General features: G+C 36.6%; 1 protein-coding gene across 7 annotated transcripts in view; it reads left to right on the forward strand.

Annotated features, from left to right (window-relative positions):
- Window positions 1-23,642, forward strand: part of KCNIP4 (potassium voltage-gated channel interacting protein 4) — a 398,679-nt gene that overhangs the window by 283,990 nt on the left and 91,047 nt on the right. The window contains exon 1 of one of the 7 annotated variants that reach the window (XM_085059247.1): window positions 16,334-16,935. The exons of the other annotated variants lie outside the window; for them this stretch is intronic. Within the exon in view, the coding sequence (XP_084915373.1) occupies window positions 16,824-16,935 (112 nt within the window). The 5' untranslated portion in view covers window positions 16,334-16,823. Of the gene's footprint in view, window positions 1-16,333; window positions 16,936-23,642 lie in introns of those variants that run through there. 7 annotated transcript variants of the gene reach the window in all.

The following is a 23,642-nucleotide window of genomic DNA, read 5'->3' on the forward strand; positions in this document are numbered from 1 at the left end:
TTTTCTTAAACTGATTTTTCCTACTGCACAAGATAGTGAAATAAAGCTATTTAAAAGTATATGATTATTTATGAAAACCAGTATTATTTTGAAAATCAGCATCAGCATAATGCAGCAGCAGAAAAGACTGCAGTTGTAAAAGTGTGGATTTGCTGCTCTTAAAACTACTGGGTTTACTGTGCTTTATGTGAATTAATAATGTTTGAATGTGCACTGGAGTTAAGAATACAGAGAAATGGAAAAGAATATTTGAAAGTTTGCACAGTTCCAGGTCAGTTCAGTGCAGTGAGTAGTCAGGGCAGGATTTTTCTCCACCACACTGTGATCAAGTTTCTGTTCTGCATTTGTTTAGTTAAATGCCTCATAAAGTTTAAGGCAGTTTGGCAATATACTTGCTGAAATGCATGAAAGGGTATGAAAGAAAGGCTCTAAGCCATTATAGCAAGTAATCTTTCCTACTATATTGACCATGCTGCATTCTGTACTTAAATAACTGTACTAGAAAAAGAAATAATAGCCTAATAAACCATGCCAGAATGCATACTAAATGCACTAGGAGATTGGATATTAATGACTAAAACTTCTAGCTGATTAGGCAATTGTCTTTTGAATGTGCTTTTGTATATATCAGCAGCTGTGCCCAGACCTCTGCAAGAATGTTCTTGCTTGGAAGTTAGAGGCCTTATATAAGTATGAGCTTGCTTTTTTTTTTTTTTTTTTTAATATTTGGTTGGGGGTTTTTTCTTGTTGGGGGTTTTTTTGTGGGGTTTTTTTGGGTTTTTTTTTGTTGTTGTTTCTTGTTTTGTTTTGTTTTGTTTTGTTTTTCTGGGAGGGCCAGTAAGAAATCAGTGACCCACCAAAAATGTACCTGATGGGAAGGTGAAAGTGCCCATGTCCACAAACCCCTCATTTCCCACTGCTTCTGTTTTAGGGGCAAAAACAGTTCCCATCCCCAGTGGGATAGTGGATGTCTGGGAAAAGTGAAGAATGTCTAGGAGGAGAAGAGCTGCCTGTGTATTAACAGTACAGTTACAGACCTGAAGCTGGTATTTCCTAATTTGTATTTAATGCTTGAAACAGCATAGCCTCAAAAGATCCATTGGTTACAACCTCATTGAGATATTCTGTATGCAAGAGTGAAACAAAAAATAAAATAACAATTATTTTTCCTATCAAATATCTTAGTGATTATTAGCAAGAATACCATTTTCAGAACTGGTATTCAGCAGAACTCCTTGCTACATATAGAAGTAGTTTCCTTATTAAAAGGTGCTGGTACTGAATAAAACTTCTTTGCTGTTGCACTACTTACCTAGCAGAATATATTAATTGGAAATGGCATAATACCTTGACACAAGGGCATATTACTGTGACACTGCAGCTGTCCTACTAGAGATTAACATGTACAGAGTGAGATGTAAACCCACACCTGACTTTTGCTTACTCTGCTTTATTAATTTGAAACAAACTAGATTAGAATAAAGCCTCTTAACATTTTGTTTACTTCATTAAAGATGTTTCAGCTTCCAAGCAAATAGAAAACCTTACTTTCTTCTATTACATCTATTTGAAATAATATTTTTAGACTCTGTACTGCAGTCTTCACTGTGCAGAGCTATGGACACCAACCAAGGCAGTGACAGATAAAACATGGCTGAGAAAATAATAGGATTATGTCTGGCTTTTTAGCCAGATTGATTCTTTTTTGCAAAGACACCTTAAGAACAGACTTAGTGTTATAGGAGGGTCAATACTTGTCCACACTGGCAAATGGTACATTCTGGAGTCAGAGTTTATTCTGAAGCAGAATAGTAGCACATTACTGGAAGAGGATATAGGGGATGGAGATTGTCTCCTTATTAAGGTGGATCCTGAGTTTCACCAAAGGTTTGTTTACCCTGGTCTCTGCAGTGCAAGTAAACATTGTTGACTCTTAGTTGAATGAGTAGATGGTCCAATATGTACACACAGATTATTTTAAGTTTTTTTACTTTAAGGGTTTCATCATCTGTCCATCACTGCAGCTACTGACAAATGAGGAAGTGACTATTGACCAGGGAGGGGTATGTTTCAGTGATTCTTAGCAATTCCAGAGGGTGAGCACAATCAACATTTTTTAAAATAAAAGTAGGATCACCAAATAATAAAGTTGCATGTTCTTCCTGAGCTCAAGCTAGACCTCCAGAGATTTTTACAGCTAAACTACTTTAAGCTGGTTTTCTACCTCGCTTCTGTTGTTTTTCTTTCACTTTCCTGCACTGCAGCATTGAAAAGCATAATCAATTTTATTTTGCTAACGAGCAGAAATTAACCACAGAATTAAAAAAAGCACAAGCAGAACCATTGATGTGTTGTCAGTGGTGTCTGATGTGTCTATGAATGCACAGAAGTGGAAACCAAAGTGGTTTTAACTGTTAGCATAAAAAGGCTTTAACTGGGGGGATTGTGATCTCAAACAGATTAAAAAAAAGTGGTGGTAGTATAAAGAAACAGGAAACACAGTGAAGATATTTTTGCCATTAAATTTAGAATCAGATTGGTATTTGCTATTTGTTTGCAGCTTGGGGGAAAATATAAAGAGATTTAACAGATGTGGTTACTAACTCTTATATAGAGTCCTGGAGGCACAGCTAGAATGATTGCAGCTGTATGGAAATGGCTGTTCCCAGCTCTCAAGGAAAGGAAACCACAGATAAAAGATGGCAGACTGATGAAAGTGGTGTAATATTTTATGGACCTAAGTTCCCGAGATACTGCAGTGCAATAGCAATATAAATCTATTTTTGTATTTATTCTGCAGTTGACTAGCATTCCAAAAATGAACAATGTATTAGCTTCTGTCTGCTACAGTATGTACAAACAGATTGCTAGTTGTGTGCAAGTATTTTATGTTCATCTTATAAACCTAGTTGTTGGTTAATAGGGCTTAGATCTCTTTTCTCAAACATTCATGATATATTTGCTTCTATATTAAAAATTATTATGAAGTAGAAATATTTTCTTTAGTCCATGTGTAAACTTTTTGTAGAAGGTGTATGTTTGGTTGGTTTTTTTTTTTTTTTTTTTACTTACAGGTATGACTACAATGTAGCCTTGACTGGGAGCAAGAGCAATTGTGTCCATGTAAATGCAACTGCTGAGAGAGTGAGATTTCTTCCAGGTCCTTCTTAAACATCTTCACGGGTAGTCAGAGTTTCTCAAGTGCTTCTCACTCCCCAGCAACCTGGCCTTGAGCTCAGGCAGCTTAAAATCCTGGTCTCGGGGACACACTTGACAAATGCATCCTTGAACCACAAGCACCACATTAAGGTCCTGATGATTTTTGAGCATCCACCTTGAAACATGTTTTTTCTAGTTTCCCAATTTCATCTCCTAACTGTTTGTTTCCTATCATATTGTGATCCAATCAGTTTACTTTACAAGTTAAAAAAAAAAAAAAAATACATGTTGGCATACCTGGATATCTTTTTACTTTTACATATGCTCTTCCTGAGTCTCTAAAGGTAGGGTTTAATTGTCAGATATATATTTACCTACTGTTACCTACATCCATAAAATGTACTTCCACTGGTGAAATAAAATATTGCTTCTAAATATCCTGGAGGTTTTTGGTTGAAGGACAGCAGTACATTAAGAAATATAAAGGGTATACACAGGTTATGCAGTTCATGCCTGTCTAAACACAGTAAATATTTATGATTCATTATTAGTTTGGGTTTTTTTTTTTTGTCTTGAGTCTTACAGACTTAGCAGTGTTTTAACCTTTTTCAGCTGTTTTTCTTAAGCAAAAACAAAATTCACCACCCTTCCCTTGTTCATCATCCTAGATATGATGTTTTTACACTTTAAACTTTGAAATTCTAATACTAGATTAAGTCTCATGATATAAGGATATTAGTAATTTTGCCCAAAGGCAAAAGGCTCACTTTAACAAAGTAAGTATTAAAGATGCAAAAATCCTGTATCTAATAAGAGAAAGCAACACCTTTACTAGTGAACTACATGGGATAGGGATTGATATTTTTGGTATATACAGTATTTGAGTTTTCTGAAGTATATTTCATGCCATATTTATATATAGGAGCAGTGCCTGTTTAAAGGTTGGCTTTTCTGTGTGTTAAAATTCAAACATTTGCACAGAAGTGTTATTTAAATTGTGCAGTGAGAACTGGATAAACAACAAAAAAGCTTCCAAATGTTAACCAAGAAATTCCTCAGACAAAATCTCCTTTAAAAAAAATGCACACAAGCGTGAAAAGCTTTTCTGAATAGTAATTGTTCTCTTACTGTTGTTTTTATGTCATTTTACACATCAGGTCAAGATTCTGGCAGAAAAGTTATTTTCAGCATTTATTTTACTGCTGGCCAGTTGAGAGCTCAGGGCACAAAATGAAAATAATAAGTTGAAATCTGAACTCTCACACAAAGTGTGAGTCATTTTTGAACTAAAAAGAGTATATTGTTCCAAATCACTAGGGTCACTGGCCAAGAATTGTTTCATAGAAAAATGTGCAACTATGGCTGGGACCATGTGTCTCATTTCAATATTTTTATTCTTTGCAAAACAGCTCTTGATGTAAAATCCTAAAGATAGCCCTAAAGCATTAAACATTTATGTGTGGTGGTACCTGCTTTTTCTTCCTTTGCTTCAGGAAAGTTGTATTGCAGAGATCATTGATCAAATCATTAAGGTTGTGGATAGAGATGCAGACAGGGTCTGAAAACTGGATCTAGTACTCTTGAGGGTGTCCATGACCCTTTTCCTCTTCCCACAAGTGGGATAAAATTCACCCTCCTCTCAAATTTGGTCTGAGAACTTCTACTCACCCTTACTGCTTGTCAGCACAAGGCATATTCTGAAGTATACTGATTTAAGCACCAGAAAATCTCTTCTTCGTGCCTAGAGTCTATTAATTTTGTTTTCACTGGAAATTGACAGTTGCACTGTGGCTGAGGTTTTTTGGGGCTGTTCTTTTACTTCTGTGTTTTGCTTTTTTCAAGTGGCCTTTGGCTGCTATATGTCCCTGAAGAACATAAAAACACCCTAGTTTTTTGTCATTCCATCCTATAATTCCTTATGTCCTTCAGAGACAGCCTGTTTAAAAAGTACCTTGGGAAAGAAAAGACAAGACAATATCTTGAATTATTTAAGAATTTTAGGAGAAAAATCTAGATAAATGGGTTTTTTTAAAACTTAATTATCCATAGAGAATATCTTTTAATACAATCCAGTATATACTGGGGTTTGGGATGGGGAGAAATTATTATATTTACTCAAATTGTTTAACTATTTTAACTTTACTTCTCCACCTACAATAAAAAGCTTTATAGTTCTTATTAATACCACTGAGAAACTTCTTTGGGGATCAGTAATTCCCTCACTCTGCTAAAAGAGAAACTCAATTCAACACATAATGCAGCGAGTATTGCTTAACCTTTATTGCAGTTGCATTCCCTTTCCCCCAAACAATTAAAAGTGAAAGAAAGCAACCTTCTGGCAGGGAAGGGGCAAGAAAGCCACTGCATTCTGTTGGTTTGTGCCTCAGCACAGACACCTCACGTATCTCCTTTGGTGTGTTAGACAGTGTAATTCACTAGGAAGAAAAAATGTACTAGACTTGGATTCACCAAGGGAATTTACCAGTTAGCTGAACACCTTATAATACAAAGTTAATTTATTTCTTCAGCTAGGATCCAAATCAGAAAATCTAAGGAATAACTTTCAGAGGTACTTGCTCTGTGAGCCTATCCTGTATACTTACATTAAGAAGTGTAAATCAGAATTAATCATAAGCCAAGCTGAAGATACAAAGTTGGACCAAGCTGTGTTATTTTGCTGGTGCAAGTGAGCTTAGGGCTGTGTGTCTTGTCAAACCCAACACAGTAAGGAATGCTGCTGCTGCTGCTTCTCTTTGCATACATCTGCTATGACAGCAAGTTTTGACTACTTCTTGCAATATCTTTGTGCTGATTATGTCAGTTAAAAGCCACACAGGATTCATTTCCTTACTTGCTTGGTCTTTCACCATTAGAGTCTGGGTTTTTTCCTCCTGAGCCTGCACAGCATTGCTAGTCTTAGGCTACAGCCGTGAGATCAGCACTCAGAAGTGAAATGAGCACTGCTTGCAAGGTATTTTGAGGACAGAAGCTCTGATTTTTGTTTGTTTGAGGTTTTTTTTGTCAACTTGTGTTTTGTCTGACCTAAGAGTAGCCTTGAAAGCTCACACAGTATCAGATAAGCACCAAGGCAAGCGCAGAAGTGACAACATGCGAGGGACAGTGCAACAAACTGTCAGACCTGTTCAAGCAGCCTTGAATAGCCTAATTATTCTCAGTGTTCATCAGTGAAACACAGCATGTGTCACTGTCCTATTAGCAAAAACAAGTTTGAAAGTACACATTACCCAAAACAAACCCCAGTTGCAGTGAGGGAACAGGCTGAGCTGGGCATTCTCTTGGGGTAACTCAACTGAAATACCAACTTCTGACACTGAAGGGATGCTAAAGCTTATTTGCTTTTGAGGAATAAACAAGACATACTGTTTTTAAATAATTCATATTGTTTTCGTGAGAGGAGGTTGTTAATCAAATGCTAAGGTTATGGCTGGCCTGTCGTTATAGAATGTTGCTCATCGCTAATTGAATACCTAAAAACTAGTTACTAATTTTTTTCTGTATAACTCTCTTGCCTAATTAGAACAAGTTCAGAAAAGAGCAACATGATTGGAAAGCTACGGAAATTGCTTCTTAGGAGATTAAAGAAATTAAAATTCATAGCCTGGTGTGCAGGTGATTATTGGGGGGAAATGATTCCTGAAGTAACAATGACAGTAAAAATATTCTTCATCATAAAAATGGCTGAAAATGGCTTAAAAATCCAGCCAATTCCAAATCATGTTGGTTTATCAGGAGGAAAACATGAAGGCATCTCATTTATGGAATTTAGGTTTCACCATGTGCATGTCAAGAAGCACATGAAAATGTCTCATCACACAGAACTTTGCTGTACCCAATGGAATATCTGTTCATCTAAGCTGTAAGCATGGATTTTATAGAAGCTGTGTTAAACCCTGCAAAGCTACCAAAGAAAAAACTTGATCCCTGGAGCAGCATAAGACAATCAAAAGTGGTGTCTGTAATCTTTTTAAAGGTTCAAGATTGTGTGTTTCTATATTTTGTTGCATCCCTTATTTCAGCATCTACAGGAGCTTCATGATGCTATGCTCAGTTAGACACTATAGTGATTCCTCAGGGAAAATCCGCAACCTTCTTTTTACTTAAGTGATAAGGCATTGTAAGCTCATTGCTCCATTCAGGGTTTGGTTTTATCCTCATGCTGTTTTCTAGTTTGCCAGAACAGCAGAATTGCTGTAGCAGAAAAATTTTCATTGCATTTTTTGGATCCTTAAATATCATTGTAGGTTCTTGCACTGGAGTAGGGCTGTGAGCCACTGTGTTAGGAGCTGAGGAGCATCAATTATGCCATTTCTCTCAACTCCTTCCTCAAAATTTTTTTTTTTTTACTTTCTCTCTATTGTGAAAAAAATGGGAATTACAGCACACAAAAGCTTTAAATTTCCTTAACTGTTAGTATTCTCCCTAACTTATATGCTTAATGGCAGAGTTAAAAGGCTTAAGAAGCCTCTGAGATTGCCAGAGTGAAAGCTCTGAATGAAAAAGAAAAGAAAAGAAAAACAAAATGAAAAGAAAAAAAAAAGAAAAACAAAAGGAAAAGCAAGAGAAAAAAAAAAAAGCTCTTTTACCTGTCAATGTGGAGATTATATGCATTTATATCCCTGTATCCTCATTCATTTCTTTTTCTTTCTATTACCATTTGTCAGGGGTAAACCTGTTTATCAGGAGTCACCTATATATTGGTGAATTTCTGGCCCTGCACTGAAGAAAAAGTCTGCAGTGTCCATGCCACAATGCACTGCAGAAGGCAAGGATAACCCAGGTTCTTGTTAATAGAGCCCTTGGGATTTATTAGAGCGAAACAACACTGAATATATATATGTATTTATAAATATGCTTATATAAGGTTTAGTTTTTGAGCAATTTGGCTGCAAATGAAAGAAGGTATGTAGCCATCTTGGTTATTATCGATAGTAATATAAAAGCTTAAAAATAAAATTTAAGAAAATTTAGAAGGGAAAAGAAAGAAAAAGAAAGAAAGAAAGGAAGAAAGAGAGGAAGGGAGGGAGGGAGGGAGGGAGGGAGGGAGGGAGGGAGGGAGGGAGGAAGAAGGGAGGGAGGGAGGGAGGGAGGGAGGGAGGGAGGGAGGGAGGGAGGGAGAAGAGTAGACAGGTACCTCCATGCCTGGATCTGTGAAAGAGAGTTGACTGTTGCAATTTTGATGTCTGTTGGTCAAAATGTTGGTCCCAGTCTTGATCCATTGGGAGTGGGGGAAGCCCATGAAACACAAATTTCAGTGGGTTAGTATACACTCAGGGTCATGAGGGAATACTTTACACTGTCTGATGTAACATTGTGGATCATGGGCACTTCAGGAGTCATTCAGAAGGTTTATGGCACCTTCTAAGACATGACAGCTCTCATCAGCAAGGCTGAGCCAGTTATACCCCATCAGAAGGGATGAACACCCTCAGGTCTAAGTGTTAATGTTGCAGTACTTTTCTGGAAAGGATTTTTCACATCTGACTCATTTGTATAAGGAAGAACATCGACATGCTAAGAAGCACTATCCTGCCTTGCAGGATCTTCTTTTCATTGCCCTCTTCTTCCCACATGTGGCTCAAAACTCATGTTGTTGCTGAAGAAGGTCAGTTTGTCATGGCCATTCTGCAGGGGTGGTGTGCATTCTCTGCACCTGGGCAGTTACTTTTTGTATGGCCAGCAAAGCTCTCTGCTCCTTTTGCAAAAGGTCAATTGGTTTGAGTCATTAATCAGTGACATTCCAGTCTCTCACAAGGTGATAGGGATTAATTCTGAATATTGCATAATTCTGAATGGTAACCATGTGTTGCAGATCTGTAGTCAATCCTGTGCATATTTCATATATACTACAGGTCTTATTATATAGAGCTAAGGGATCAAATCAGGTCTTGAATGTGCTGCAACCATGTAATGTGGATTCGTTTATTGTAGCTCATCTTTACAGGTCAGATGCACTCATTTTTTAACAAGTACATCAAATGTAGAAATATGTCAGCCACTTCAGACTTCATTTATAATACTTTCCGGTTGCTATGGTGAAATACAGTGCTTCACCTTTGGAGAAGCCAAGGAGAGAAATAGGACATTTGTTGTACGTGGGTTGTTTTTTATCAGAGAAAGACAGGTGCAACACAAGAAAAGAGCTGCACAATAGCAATGCTCTTATGACTGTTGTTAATAATACATTTATTTCTTCCTTTGGTTTAGTTGCCAATCATTCATTGAACCATAGGGAGCCAGAAACATCAGTTTTGAAACAGAGGTGTTGCACTGGATAGGTTGAGAATTTTAAATTGACAGATGGTTTGAGGCTTGGATGATGAATATTCCTGTTGGTCACTAGAATATTAGCTTTTATTACTGGCATACACAGTTCATTTATTTTCTCATTCATCACGACAGAAAACACTGTCCTTTTTTTAGGAGCTCATCTGAGGCCATCTAACTGCACAACCCATAAAAACATAATTTGTTAGATGTATGGGCAAGCATAAGTGTATATAGTAATAATTTGGCTAATAGAAATGTGACTGAATATGGAGTTGTGAGTGCTGCTACTCTGTTCCATCGTTTCTACTAGCTTGATTTAGAAGGCCTCCCAGTAGTTCCTTGTTTGCATAAATTAAATGATAGATAATAGTTTCCTCCTGCTTCAATGTATAGTTACAAAAATATGAGTGAAAGAAGAAACTCAGCAGGCCAGACATTACCACATTGGTTACAAAAGTGAAAAGATTGAAGAAGACAAGGGATGTACAGGCAAAAGAATTGAGTTTTCTTATGAGCAGGAAAAGCACATCTTAGTTAGAGGAGGGTGGGTTGCTACAGCTCAGAAGGTAGTTGGTTGGTTGGCCCATAGCAGTTCCTGTATACTGCACTTCTGCTATGTAGACATATATTTGTGCTTACAAATTCGGTAGTGGTCATTCCTGCTGCAGCAAGTCTGATTTAATATAAAAGCACTGGTCTGTAGTCTGAAGACACAGTTGCATAATTTAGAGATAATTTAATTTGTCAAACAAGCCAGTGGGCTTTGCAGTAAAACAAACTAGAATTTGATTACTGACTATTACTAAATGTAATTTAACCTTGTTTAGGAAACATAGAGCTCCTCTGTAATGCTTTGCTAAAGCTTAATAAATTAAAATGCTACTGTTGCTCCCATGGATATGCCATTTAATTTACAAATCATTTGTGCATTAGGTATTTTAAACATACATACATAACATATTATATCAATTAGATTTTTAGACAAATAAAACCACTTGTAACTGTCATGTTATGAGGGGAGTTGGTAATGGTTTTCTCGTGGGATTCTTCTCAACTCTTGTTTTCGGATCAGTAATGGCAGAAGTCCTTTGATATAGATCAAAGCAAGAACAAAAGCTTCTTAGAAGCAAGTGAGAGTCATAAGGTGAAAATGAAGGGAGGAAAAAAGAAGTGAAATCCCATGTCGTAGCCTAGAACCTTTATACAGCTATAACTGCAATATTATTTTAGTGTAATTTACTTCTGAGACAGAACCTTTAGAAGCTTGGATATCATATTTTCCTCCTTGATTACAAACCAGTGAAATTTATCTTGCCTGTACAGCTGTTGAATTTTTCCTTTCTCAGCCTATATTCACTTGGAGTCATTAAAGATCTAGGGCACTTAGAGTAAATATTAAAGATGATATATGAAGCCTGACAAATTTAATCTTGGGTAATTACATTCTACCTTGCTCTTCTAGCTAGCAAAAATTTCTCTGCAATTCTGGCTGGATAAGTAATCTGCTAGTGCAATATTGGGCTCTTGAGTAGCTGCAGTGCTGATGAGAAGGACAATGTGATTCCATACATTAGCCTCATTTTTCTAAACATTCTATGAAAATTGCATGATATTCTGTGATTAGCTGTAGCAGCCTACAGTAGAGGTGCTACATTTTAAAATATGAACTCTTTTATCGTAGGAATAATTCTTGAAAAGATATGTGTAAATTAATTTCTTCTCCTGGTTCTTGAAATGCTTTCTAGTGGACATAGTTTTCTTCCGCAGATCAAAGATAGAAACTTTTCTATGTAGAAAACTGCAGTTTATTGCCTGTGAGTGGATTTCTTACTGGCTAACTAATGGGAGAATTAAGTTCATTATCCACAAGATATCATTCCTAATAAGCTCAGATTTGGCATGAGCATAAGCTGAAGATTTGCAGTTTATCTGACCTGTATTTAGGTGCCCTTTCTGTGTTTATTTGACTATTTCATTCTCTTCTGGCTGTCTGACAAGTCCCTCTGGAAGAAGAGAGTACAGAAAGAAGGGCAGCTAATTAATACTTTCAAATTTTGTTTCTATTTCTAACTCATCCACAGTTTCCCTTTTCAGATACATTGGGGGAAAATATCAAATAGAGTCTAATGAACTATTACTCCTAGCCAATTAAGACACACATGCACACACACACACACACACACACACACACACATACACATTAGTTGCAATGCTGTGCAGATTTCCTCACCAAGGAAAGCAGTAAAATTCGAGTCAATTAATGAATAATAATACATCCTTGCCTTGAAACCTGTTCAATTTTGGTCAACCCCACTGTGCATTAGACAATAGCAAATCTAGAATGTCTGCACAGAAATGAAAATCATTATAAGTATGAAGAGAAAAGTCTAAAGAGACTGATGCTCCTTACAAGCAGATGTTAAAAACAAAATACAATGAAAAGACATTAAGCACTTCAATGTGTTTGGGATCTGGTAGTTTCTTTGTAAGAGTCAGAAAAAAATTGAAAAAATGAAGAGTTTATAACTTCCAGTAAAATTTTCTTGTAAGCATTAAAATAGACGAAGAGTTATTGAAGAGAACTAAAGGAATTAAAAGAAAATACATGTCATTTTACTGTGCTAATTACAATGACTGATTATAATCCAAAACCAATAGCTGACTGGGATTACACTAGTTTACAAATAAAAAAAGTATAAAAGAAGTGTAATAATAGCAGATCATTTTGAAAGAACTGGGTAATCATATTGTAAATTGCAAGGTATTGTTTATGTGGTTTTAGAATTTCAAATAGTTTTGTTCCTTAATTGTTCCTAGCATCCTATGTGTTATTCTTAAGCATTTGCTACTTCTTTTGATGTATTAAATAATGTGGAATTGTTTGTTTTTAAATGGCAAATTTTCTCTGCTCTCAGTCAACTCTGAAATTCTTGAAATTTAATTTTCCGCATCTAAGCTTTATAAATAATATTTCTGAGTATTTTTTTTTTCAAGAAGGGAAAATTGATGGTATTCTACCAGCATACAGCAATGAGTTTCAAAATGTATGTCATGTACAATACACTATCCTATTTAAGGGGTACTTTTCATATTATTTGCATTCTACACATAAATGATTTTATTTACAATGATTAGTGTAGCCAGTAATTGGTTAGGATTGTTGGTGGAAAAATATTTGGACTCCAGCATTGGATCATTCTTGTAGATACCACTAATTTAGGCATATCTACTCTGTCCAGTTCAAAATCACTGGGGATCTGTGCTCTTAGGTAAGACATATCTCCTATGGCACTTCAGCACAGGTTCCTCTTGACTATTTTATGTAGGAGAGAAGAATTTGTACTTGTTTTTATGCAGAGGTGCTGATTCCAGCCTCTCTGCTCAACTCAGCCAGTCTTCTTCCCCTCTGTCTCACCTTTTAGCGCATGGGGAACTGTAATATCGCCTCCTTAGAGCACTTCCAGCCTTCCTGGACTGCTTTGCCCTTCAGAACTCTCTCCCACAGGACTCTCAACCAGTCTGCTCATCAAGCCAGTGTTTGTCCAGAAGTCCAAAGTGGCCTTTCTGCTACCCCCCTCCTGAGTTTTCTGAGCATTGAAAACTCCCATTTCAAATTGCTGTGCCCAAGACAGCTTCCAAGCATCCCATTACCCACCAGTTCACACTCAGCAGGTCCAGGGGTACATCTCCCCTCATCAGCTACGTCAGGAAGTTATCTCCCACACCCCAGGAACCTCCTAGACTGTCTGCTCTCTGCTGCATTGTATTTCCAGAAGACATTTGGCAAGTTGAAGTCACCCATGAGAACAAGGGCTAGCATTCATGATACTTCTCCCAGCTGCTTACAGAACATTTTGTGTGCCTCTTCGTGCTGACTGGGTGGTCAGTAAGAGTCCCACCACGATATCTGCCCTCTTGGCCTTTGCCCTGGTTCTCACCCATAAACACTCAAACCTATTGTCACCATCATTAAACTCTGGATAACCAAAACTGTCCCTAACACACAGGACTACACTACTGCCTCTCCTTCCTTTTCTGCTTCAAATCTTAGTGGAGAAGAATTTAAGGCCAGTGGAAGATGCAATGTTTAGATGGGAAAGCTTCATAACAAATTCTAGTACTTTTTTTTTCCTCCATGCAACCTAGTGAAGAATCACAAGGGAGTTTGTACAAACTTCAATATATTGCTCAATCACCACCAGACTGTCTTACAAGGTCAAAAATGAAAGATGGATTTAGGGAAAGAGAACAAGCCAGAGACATGCTTGGATATCACAAGATGTCATCCCCTGGTTTCAGTTTTTTTCAATTTTATGTAAAAATGCTGTATCCTTTTGTATCCTGGAGGGATACATTATTGAAAAATTCTTTTTCTTTGGAGAGGCTTTAAAATTTGTTTGTACTGTCAATACAGGCACCCCATAAGAATGTGTCATATAAATATTTGTTTTTAAATAATGGAACAAAATACAAAGTGTGTGAGAGAAATTGCAGCAGACTTTCAATGTAGAAGGATCAGAATACAAAGAGTTGTCTGATATATAACAGAATTTTTTATCTCCTTATTCAAGATTGATTAATTTTCAAATATATTGGGGAACAGAATTTTTTAATTGAACCTGTTCTGGAAGAATTCACATCTCTAAGTAACATTGATGTTTTAATCTGTTGCATGGCATATTACAGGAAAGATTTCATGTATCACTTCCTCTTCCTTTCCACATAGTTTCTTATCCTTGCTGCTTTACTTTCTAGGATTAAATCTTGGAGATTCACAAATTCAATGTAATATTCCCCTAACTTAGAGAACTACCATGAGAAACAACAGGAAAAGTCTTATTTCTTTTTTTTTAAGGAGGTATTCTCTGAAGTCAGTAATCATTACATGAATTCAAGCAGATGTTCTCAGCTTATTTTTTAAAATTTAAAAATTCTTCTGTAACTCATTTGCTGTGCAGGTAGAATTGGCCCCTAAAACTCATCAAATTCATTATCTTTCTCTCTTTCATTTTTTTTTAAGATATTCAGGCCTTTCTTGTGTGAAAGCAGGAAACAAAACTTTGGCTGTGGCTGGGACCACTTCTTGCTGGGTGACTTTCTGCAAGTGGGTTGGCATATTCAGTGCTGGAATAGAAGGACTTCTGCTCCTAAGAGTGAGCAGCTCAGGAACACAAAGTAGCCCAAACCTACTGAATGAAAGGAGAATGTGGACTGACAGATTTCTCGATTTTAATAATTCTCCTGAGATCATTTATTAAGAATAACTAAGGCATCTTTCACTGCTATGGTATGAGTGTGGCATTATATTAGGATTATTGTTTCTGTAATGTTGTAAACATTTGTTTATGTCTTATCATTTAAGTAAAAGAACACACATTTGAGAAAAAGAAAAAACCTAAGTAGGAATTATCCCAAGGAAAAAATAGAAGCCAGAGATGAGAATTAGATCAAGATGTACATGTCAGAGCCTTACAAGGAGAAGATAATATGGAATAGCTAGAAATTGTAAAAAGGAAACAAAATGTTACTTTTCTTTTAAAAGGAGAAAAGCTTAACAGGAAAATATATTGAATCATTAATGTAGTATATAAGGTAAAAGTAATAATATTTGGAAGGTGCAGATATAGTGTATAAGTTTGATTTATTTTTACTGTGCTTTTATTATTTATTTTTGCTGTGCTTTCCTCTTAGACACTGTTTTAGCTTTACAGGGTAAGGGGAAAGTGAACTGACACTCAGATTGAGAACATATATAAATACAGAACTCAAGACATTCTAATATTAAATACCCTGAAGAGTAAAATCAAAGAATATTCTTGCTTATATATTGACTAGATATAACCTAAAATTAACTGAAATACATGATTTTTGAGTGAATAAAAATATGTAGATACTAGAGTCCTGCTTATATTGTAATTCAACACATGCAGCTTTCAAAGGAAAACATAAAAAAGCTGATAGTAAATGGTAGGTTACATTTTTCTTTTTCTGCTTGGTAGCCCATAAATAATAAATTGTTGCTATTGCAACTTTTATTATGCTAATTTCAAATTATAATGAATTTCTGGACAAACATAGAAGTATCTAAGCTTCTTGATAGCAAAAAATTTTTCTAGTTGAAAAGTTTAGCAACCTGAGTGGTCGATACTGGATGTCATTTATGTAATTCTTTTTAGTGCTAGAACATACATTTTCAATTATAAGGGTGTCTAAAATTTTTTTTCTGAGGCTTCGCTTCACTTTATTCTAGTGCTTTGTATACCAATAGACAAGATTTATCTAAATTATTAGGATGGAAAAAAGAATAAGCATTTAGGAATAACCTTGTATTGTTTATGCATGTACTGCATAAATATTCTTCAGAGCATATTCTTCACACTGGGTATCCTCTTGGTAATCACATTAATAAACACAGGGCAATTAGTTTTATACAGACTGTCTAATAAATCAGCAGGGATTCTTTTTCCCCGATGTGTAGCCTGGGTAAGATCTTCCCAGGAGCTGTGGAAAATGCTTAATACCCATTCACATATATCAGAGTTTGGGGTTCAGCACTTCTAGGTTCATGTCCTGAGGCAAAAAGCACTGTTTTGTTTCTTAATCAATAAAGAATACATTCTTCCTGGATACGGATCAGGGGCTTGGGCAGTGCATGTCTCCTTGACAGCACTATATTTTGCTAGCTGGAGGCACTGATCATGCTGATGTGTATTTCTTTAATTTCTATTCTCACTTTCAGTGAAGCTTCTAATTAGACTCTGGTGATGCTTAAGAAGGGGAAGGGGCAGCGTTTCTCTGAGCACTGTTCTCTCTAATGCAGAGGGCGGTAGTTTTCTGACACGCAGCATTTAGCACGTGAAAACAGATGTGTGCCTTTAGCAAACTGTCATTTCTCAAACTTAACAGAAATTGTGCCAAGAGAAGCTGGGGAAAGGCTGTGAAGCTGGGGGGAATCGCAGAGCCTGGGTCTGGGAGCAGTGAGAGCTGCTAGCAGTGTGCTCCCTAGTGCAAGTTTCCAGAGAGCTTTCCTTCTTGGCACTGACACAGCCAAGTCTCTGCTCAGACACAGATGTTCCTCCAGCGGCTCTAAGTAACGCTGCTCGACGGATACAATGTCATACCCAGAGGTTCGTGGTCCACCTCAGCCTTCCAGGAGGACTCGCTACTGATGAAATCAAATGCTTAGAGAAGCATGACATGCGGGGCTTTATCTGATGTTTTATCTCAGCTAGAGTGGCGGGTGAACTGCCACGGCTGGGTATAGTGCTGCTTTACACCACTGCAACTTTCTTCAAAGCAAGCTCTTGGTAAAATCCTCTAATTTCCCTCTGATTGCAAGCCGGTGTGAAGACTGGAATGATTTGCCTGTTGGAAGAATGTTGACTCTCGAGTGGGAGTCGGAGGGACTGCAAACAGTGGGTATTGTTGTGATTATATTTGCATCTCTGAAGCTGCTTCATTTGCTGGGACTGATTGATTTTTCAGAAGGTAAAGTGGTCACTCACAGTTTGTGCTGTTTGTAGGTTTAGTGTCTGATCTGCTAAAATAGACTTCGAGAGCATCAGCTATAAAAGCTGTTAAAAGAAAAAGGTGAAAGTAACAGACAAAAAATCCTGGTTTGCTTCTGTTGCTTTTACTTTGTTATTGAAAACAGAAGTAGATGCTAGCATAAGATTTGTATTTTACAGTTAATTTACAACTGTCTGTGAGAGGATGTTTATTAGAAAAAACTAAAATAGTGAACATAACACCTGTCAGTTGCCTTTGAAAGCTGTTCAGTGCTACTTGATAGGTTTTAGTTCAGTTCACGTTTACAAAATGCTTTGCTCTTCTGATTTATGAGGCAATTAGAATTTTGTTCTGTGTCAGTATCTGTGTTTTAAAAATCAATTCCGTAGATAAACGCAATACACTGTTATTACAGGATGAGTTTAGTAACAAGCCTGCTATACACCTTTTGGAAAAAGGCAGAGAAGCCAACATTAAATGTGTGTATTTAAAATATATATAATTAATATATGTTTTAAAATTCCTGTTTCTTGCTCAGAATCTTGTCTGCTCTCTACAATATGGGTTATAACATTTAATCTACTCTCAAAGAGAGCTTCACTTTAATTTATTAGGACTTTTATTTATATACAAAGTGAGGGGTTTTTTTACATTTTATAGAAATAAACAATTTCAGGTCAGTTAAACCTGAGATTTTTTGCTGTCAGCTTTGCAAGTTTTTCACAAAATGTCTATTCAGTCACTGAAGCCCTTGCTCAAAAAACACTTGCTTTTGCCAGTATGTTTGCTCATGTGAGTCCAAAGCAATCCTTTTGCTGGGTAACTGCTTTCAGTCAAAATCACACAGCCAAGGGGAGCACTCCAGTTTTCTGAAACATTAACTTTTCATCATAGAATAGGATCTTTGATGAATGTAGATTCACATAATCACCTCATAAAATTGTTCAGAGTGCTGATAAAATTTGAAATCTTTAACATAGCACTTATAAAGTTACTGAACTATTGAAATAACTCATCTTTCAAACTGTATGTGGCAAGAATATATATTTGCTTTGTTACTATATTATCTATAGGAGTTACTTTTTCAATTCTAAGCAATGGGTAATTTACCTCTCATAGCAGTGCTCACTTTTGGGTTTTTTAATACTCTGGATGTGTAACGTTTGTGACATGTAAAAAAAATCATCATGGTGATGGATTAGCTTCAACTTTATTGCATATGGTAAGGGACAGGAAAAAAAGATTGAAACACAATATTGCTTTTTAGCATATGTAGAGTTAGATTCTTTTCCTGATTTCTTACAGAATGGGATTGCCATTAAGTTTGTGGGAAAAGTTTTGTGTGATTTCAACTCTATTAAATAACTTTTTGAAAGAAGATCCTCTTGGTACAAACTACACTGATTTTAATAATAATTTGTTCAAGATGAGCTATCAACTGAAATGCAACTTTTTGTTCTAATGCACCCATTAATATAATGAAATTTCCTCACATTATAATAATTTCACTCAAAAGTACTTAGCAACATAAACCAATCCCTAAATGTAAAAAGATTAAACTTTATAAGGTACAGTTGATACCTTTATAACTGCAGTGTGAGCTACTCCAGTGACTTGGGGGATTTCCAGTTCCCCTGAGGCTGATCTGTGCTAATCAACACTTCCATCTTTGGGTACCACCATTACATTAAACAACAGTTCTGCACCAAAATGGTTAAGGAATATTACAGGGTATTTAGAAGCAGTAATTTGTTGTTCACCTATTCAATGCAAGGAAAGGTTTTCATTTATATCCAAGGAAGAGCACATTTGAACTGCCAGTGTTGATCTGGAAACCAAAATGACCAGTGAGTCCTCCCCATCTACTACATGGAGGCAGGCTGTGGGTCACATGCTGAAACAAATCTTTTCCTGTAGTTAAGCTTTCTGATGCCTTAACATGCTTGTCTTAACATCCCTGATATATTGACTTATACTGCAAATATCACTGAAAGAAAGGGCAGCATGCCTGATGTTTGCTAATACCGGGCAGAGAAGACAGATAAAGGACAAATCCTTAGTGCTAACTTGCTATAACTCCACTGATTTTAGTGCAGTTATGGTGAAGAAGAGCCTGACTTGCCCTCATCTCCATGAGAAAAGAGGAGAACCCACTCAATCTCCTTAGTTTTACTGAATGAACTGAAGCCCAGAATTAACTAGGTCGGAAAAGACCTTTGACATCGAGTCACACCTATATTATTAATGTTCAACAATAGGCAGGACAGAGAGAAACCTGATTTTATCCTTCGTCCCAAACTAGGGATTATGTTATTCTGCTTCATCCATTCTCCACTTTCCAATAAGCAGAAAAGGGACCAGAATGAAGATAAAGCTGGCTACACTGGAGCCAGCAAGCTATTTCAGTTAAAAGGACAGAATTGAATCAGTACAACTTTTACAAGGAGAGATTGAAATTCTCCTTCCCTCTCTTTCCATTTCTTTGAAAGTGGTTTAACACAGACCATTTTCTTCCCTCCACCTTCCTTGTCTGAAACTTTTTCTGCTGGGCAGCTTCACTCCAAAGCTTTTGTTTTATGACTCAGGCTGGAAGAGGAGGAGGGGAGGGAGATCAAACTGAAGCAGTGGATCAGAACAGCAAACTAACAGGGCCAGGCTCAGAGGGAATCCATCCCCCAGAAACTTGGAGGGGAGAGGTGGCAAAATTAAGGATTCACTTTGCATTTGTGTGTCCAGAAGAGCTGTCAAGTAGTGGCTATGCAGAGAGATTATGTAAACATGTGTGAGCAACTTTTTAAATGTCAGGGAACTGCATAAAACAGTCTTTGAAAAGACAAACTCTGTGACTTTTCCTATATCATGCATTGATTGTATTTTGAAATATAACATCTCATACAGAAATGTTTTTCTTTCACTTGTGAATAGAATCAGCCATTTTTGTAATCTATTTTACACTCCCTTATACTTTCCCTTTTCCTTGCGCTAATCTCTAAAAGTCTCCAGAGTCTGTGGTTATTTTTCAAATGCTTATTCAGATATAAATGTCATGTTTGGCATATGAATGTCCCATGAACTCCATATTTTTTGGTTTGTAGGACTCACTGGTATTTTTATGTCTTTCAACTCAATAGGCTATCAAGGCTAGATAAGAGTATTGGACCCTTAGTTTCTCATGCTGTGATGCAAAGAAAAGACCATTTCCCTTGCAGTTATCAATAAATATATTTGGCTTCAAAGTCAGCTTTGCAAGTAAGTAATTTGTTGCTTTAACTAGAATTTGGAAATTGGTGAAGGGGGTAAATTCAGGTACTTTTTAATAGAGGTAGTTTTCTGCCTATGTAGGTACAGAAGGATCATTTTTTTCTTTCTAATCTCATCTGGATGGACAGAAGTCACCTCCAGTCCAAAAGTCATGTCAGTGCATTTATCTGTTCTGTCATACAAGCTGCTAAAATGTGGCCTCTTTCGTAGTTCAGATACTTAAAAGCCCAGAGAAGATGTTAGGTCTGTCTGCAACCATCTGTGTTAACATGTTGTTAGTTACTCTTACGGCTTAGCAGAACCAGAAAGGTTTAAAATATTGTCTTGAGTGTAGTAGGACTCTCACCCTCAGAAAATGATGATATGGGGAAAGACATACTGCTGAGAAATTCTCTGTTGCATCATATTTTGTAAGAAAAAGAACACCAAAGAGCATGGGAATTTTCTCCTTGTCTGCATGTGGCTGACATGAATGATTCTGATTTGAATGTCCTCTCCATCCACTGGAAGCTGTGCTAAAAGTCCAGCTTCCAACAGACTCTCCTCTGCTGCTCTCACCTGTATAAATTCTCTTAGCCCAATAGTATGCAATGTAGCATAACTCTGCAATAAACAGAAAGGCAAAAAATGCACCATGCAGCAGTCTCTGTCCCCTTGCTTTTCTCAGCAGCTGCTTATAGCACCTGCTCTCACTAAGCTGTTCAGCTTCTACATGGTGAAATGACCATCTCCTACTGGTCTTCTTTTCTTCTCCAGACAATGCAGAATTGAAGGAACTACTTTATTCTGAGTAAATATCTGTCACCTGCCCCAAAAAATTCTGTTCATGGGTGCTGATGTCCCCATGCCAATTAATGGCATCAAGGTATATAGTATTATTAGATCTCCTGTGACTGTCAGTGCAGCACTTGTGCACTTAGACTGTTTGTTTGCTGCATATGACTAGATGAAAGGTGTTAAGGTTCAAACACTGTCTTTCAAGTAGCATAATTCTTCCCCTCAGAGATGAACAAACTGTATTACCTTTTTTCTTTTGGTTTGTTTTGCCAACCCTCCTTGTAAACCTAGGCAGACATTCTGGATTCAAGGTCCCTAAGGAAAGTCAGTCTATAGAAGTATCTATAGATTGCACTGCAAAGAAGAGTTACTTCAGAAGACCAGATGTGAAACTGCACTAAGTTGCTGCTTTAAGCCCAACCTTAATCCAAACAGGGGTAAAAATTGAGGTGTGAATTTCAATATGCTCACATATATATATATATATATATATATATATATATATATATTTCTGTATGCTCATGTTGGAAGCAAGACAAGCTAGAACATACTGAAACTTGTGACCATCTTAATAACCAGCCTCAGGGTTGTTCTATTGATGATGTTCTATTTATTCTTCACATACCCTCAAAAAGTAGGCTCTTCCAGGCTTGGAAAGCACTGTCTAGACTAACCTTAACATAATTATATTGAAACTGAAATTTTTATTTTGTTTTGGTTTCCTTTTACTTTAGTGGCTTTTCTACCTGCACCTAACGATACGATACACAAATGACAAAAAAGTGAAAATAATGTGCTTGCTAAAGGACAGCAAAAATCATTCTTTCATGTCTTAATTGGGGAAATGAAGCTTTTACCAAAATAGAAATAAAATGGTATAATTTACATAAAAGTTTTGAGGAAGAGCCTGTTGATTTGTGAAGATCTTTTCATCAGCTGCTTTCCATGGACTTCTTCAGGGTGTTTTAACATCCAGATCAACTGAATCACTGAGGAATATGTAATTTTAGATACATATCAGTCTGAATTAAAAATATAGCTACTGTGTGAAAAAAATTGAGAAATATTTAAGAGATGTTACAAATATTACCAGAAATATTTCTGTAAGGATAACCTATGTTCTATCTCTTCATGAGGGGCTTCACAGATCCTCTCTGCTTGAGTATCATATGGAATATTTGCCTTCTAACTTGGGTAGGGCTTGTTTTGGTCACACTGTTCTGGGAGATCCCTTCCCCACATTCCTTATATCTTCTACTTTTTAGTCTTAATTTTTTTCAAGAAAATATTCATACTAATAGTCAATTACATTGACTATTTGTGAGCAGGCAGAGAAATTTCCCCTTGTGTTCCTCTTTGCAGATAGAGTTGCTTTTGAGCATCATTTGAAGTTTCTTTAAGAGTTCTGAGTATTCATCTTAGTTAAGTTATTAATCTGGATATGTCTTGGCAATTTCTGGCCAAAATCACATGTGTTTTGAAGGGAAAGGAGGTATTTTCTCCCAGAATATGAATACAAACAGCCAAAAGAAAGGTAGGTGACATATATCTGATACCTGCAACAAAATCCTGCTTCTAACCACCTTGCATCTCAGAGCATGGATACCAGGACCTACCTGCAGAATGCCCTGATAAAACATTTTCCCTGTGCACTCTGCCACTGCTCCATGCTCAGACTGCTTTTAAAATGTAGCTCTGGATGAAATAATTCATTTTAAGATGACAAAAATTTGTTATGACACAATATGCCTCTGAAAAATGACTACACTTGGTCAGCTGAGCATAGGTGTGGAGAGAAAAGCATTGCCTAATCTCTAATGTACTTCAGGTCTGAGAGTCTAGGAGGCTTTGCTGTTGGAATAAGATATTCGCAGACATGAATAATCATTGCCTAAAATGATATAGAACAAGATTGAATATACACAATGATGAAAGGACTGAGTAAAAAAAAATTCCATAATAATGTAGTGATTAGAAATAATACCGTCACCTTTGGTGTCTTGACTCTTAAATTGTTTGTTCCATTTTTGATGCAGTTTTTGACCAGAATTCTTTGGCCTTTTATATTAATGAGATGTTGGAGACATTCGGTGATTTTGTAGGGGTTTATGTATCTGATTACATGGAGTCCTATTTGAAACACCAAAATTTCCCAAAAAAGCTGAGACTGTTGCATGTAATGCAAAAATAATAACATAATTTGGAAATGTTATGCTACAATTTCATTGTCTAGTATGCATTTTATCTCATGATAAAAGTACTTACGGAGTTACCTTGGGGAAAAATTGCAAAAACAACCATAAAGCTCATTCTGCAGTCTCATCTGTATAACTGTTCATGTTACTAGAGCAGTGTGAAGAAGCACAACGAGACCATTCTGTTTATAGAAATGAAATATGCCCTTCCAAAGTCTGTAGTCTGTGGACTTTTAGAAGTAGGCCAGTGGTAGATTGATTGCATGTGTGTATGCATGTGTGTACATTTTGTGAAGAAAGAGGAATAACCTGAAATGAGACTTTGTGTACCAAATTTTAACAGTAAGTAACTCTTAAGAGATATGATATCTCAAGAAAACAACTATATAATGGAAGGTCTGACATAGATACAAATAGGTCACTTTTAATGGTTTGTTGTTTTTTGGTTTTTTT

Source organism: Lichenostomus cassidix, chromosome 4 (genome assembly GCF_008360975.1).
Source record: "Lichenostomus cassidix isolate B80296 chromosome 4, HeHo_3.0, whole genome shotgun sequence".
NCBI lineage: Eukaryota > Metazoa > Chordata > Aves > Passeriformes > Meliphagidae > Lichenostomus > Lichenostomus cassidix.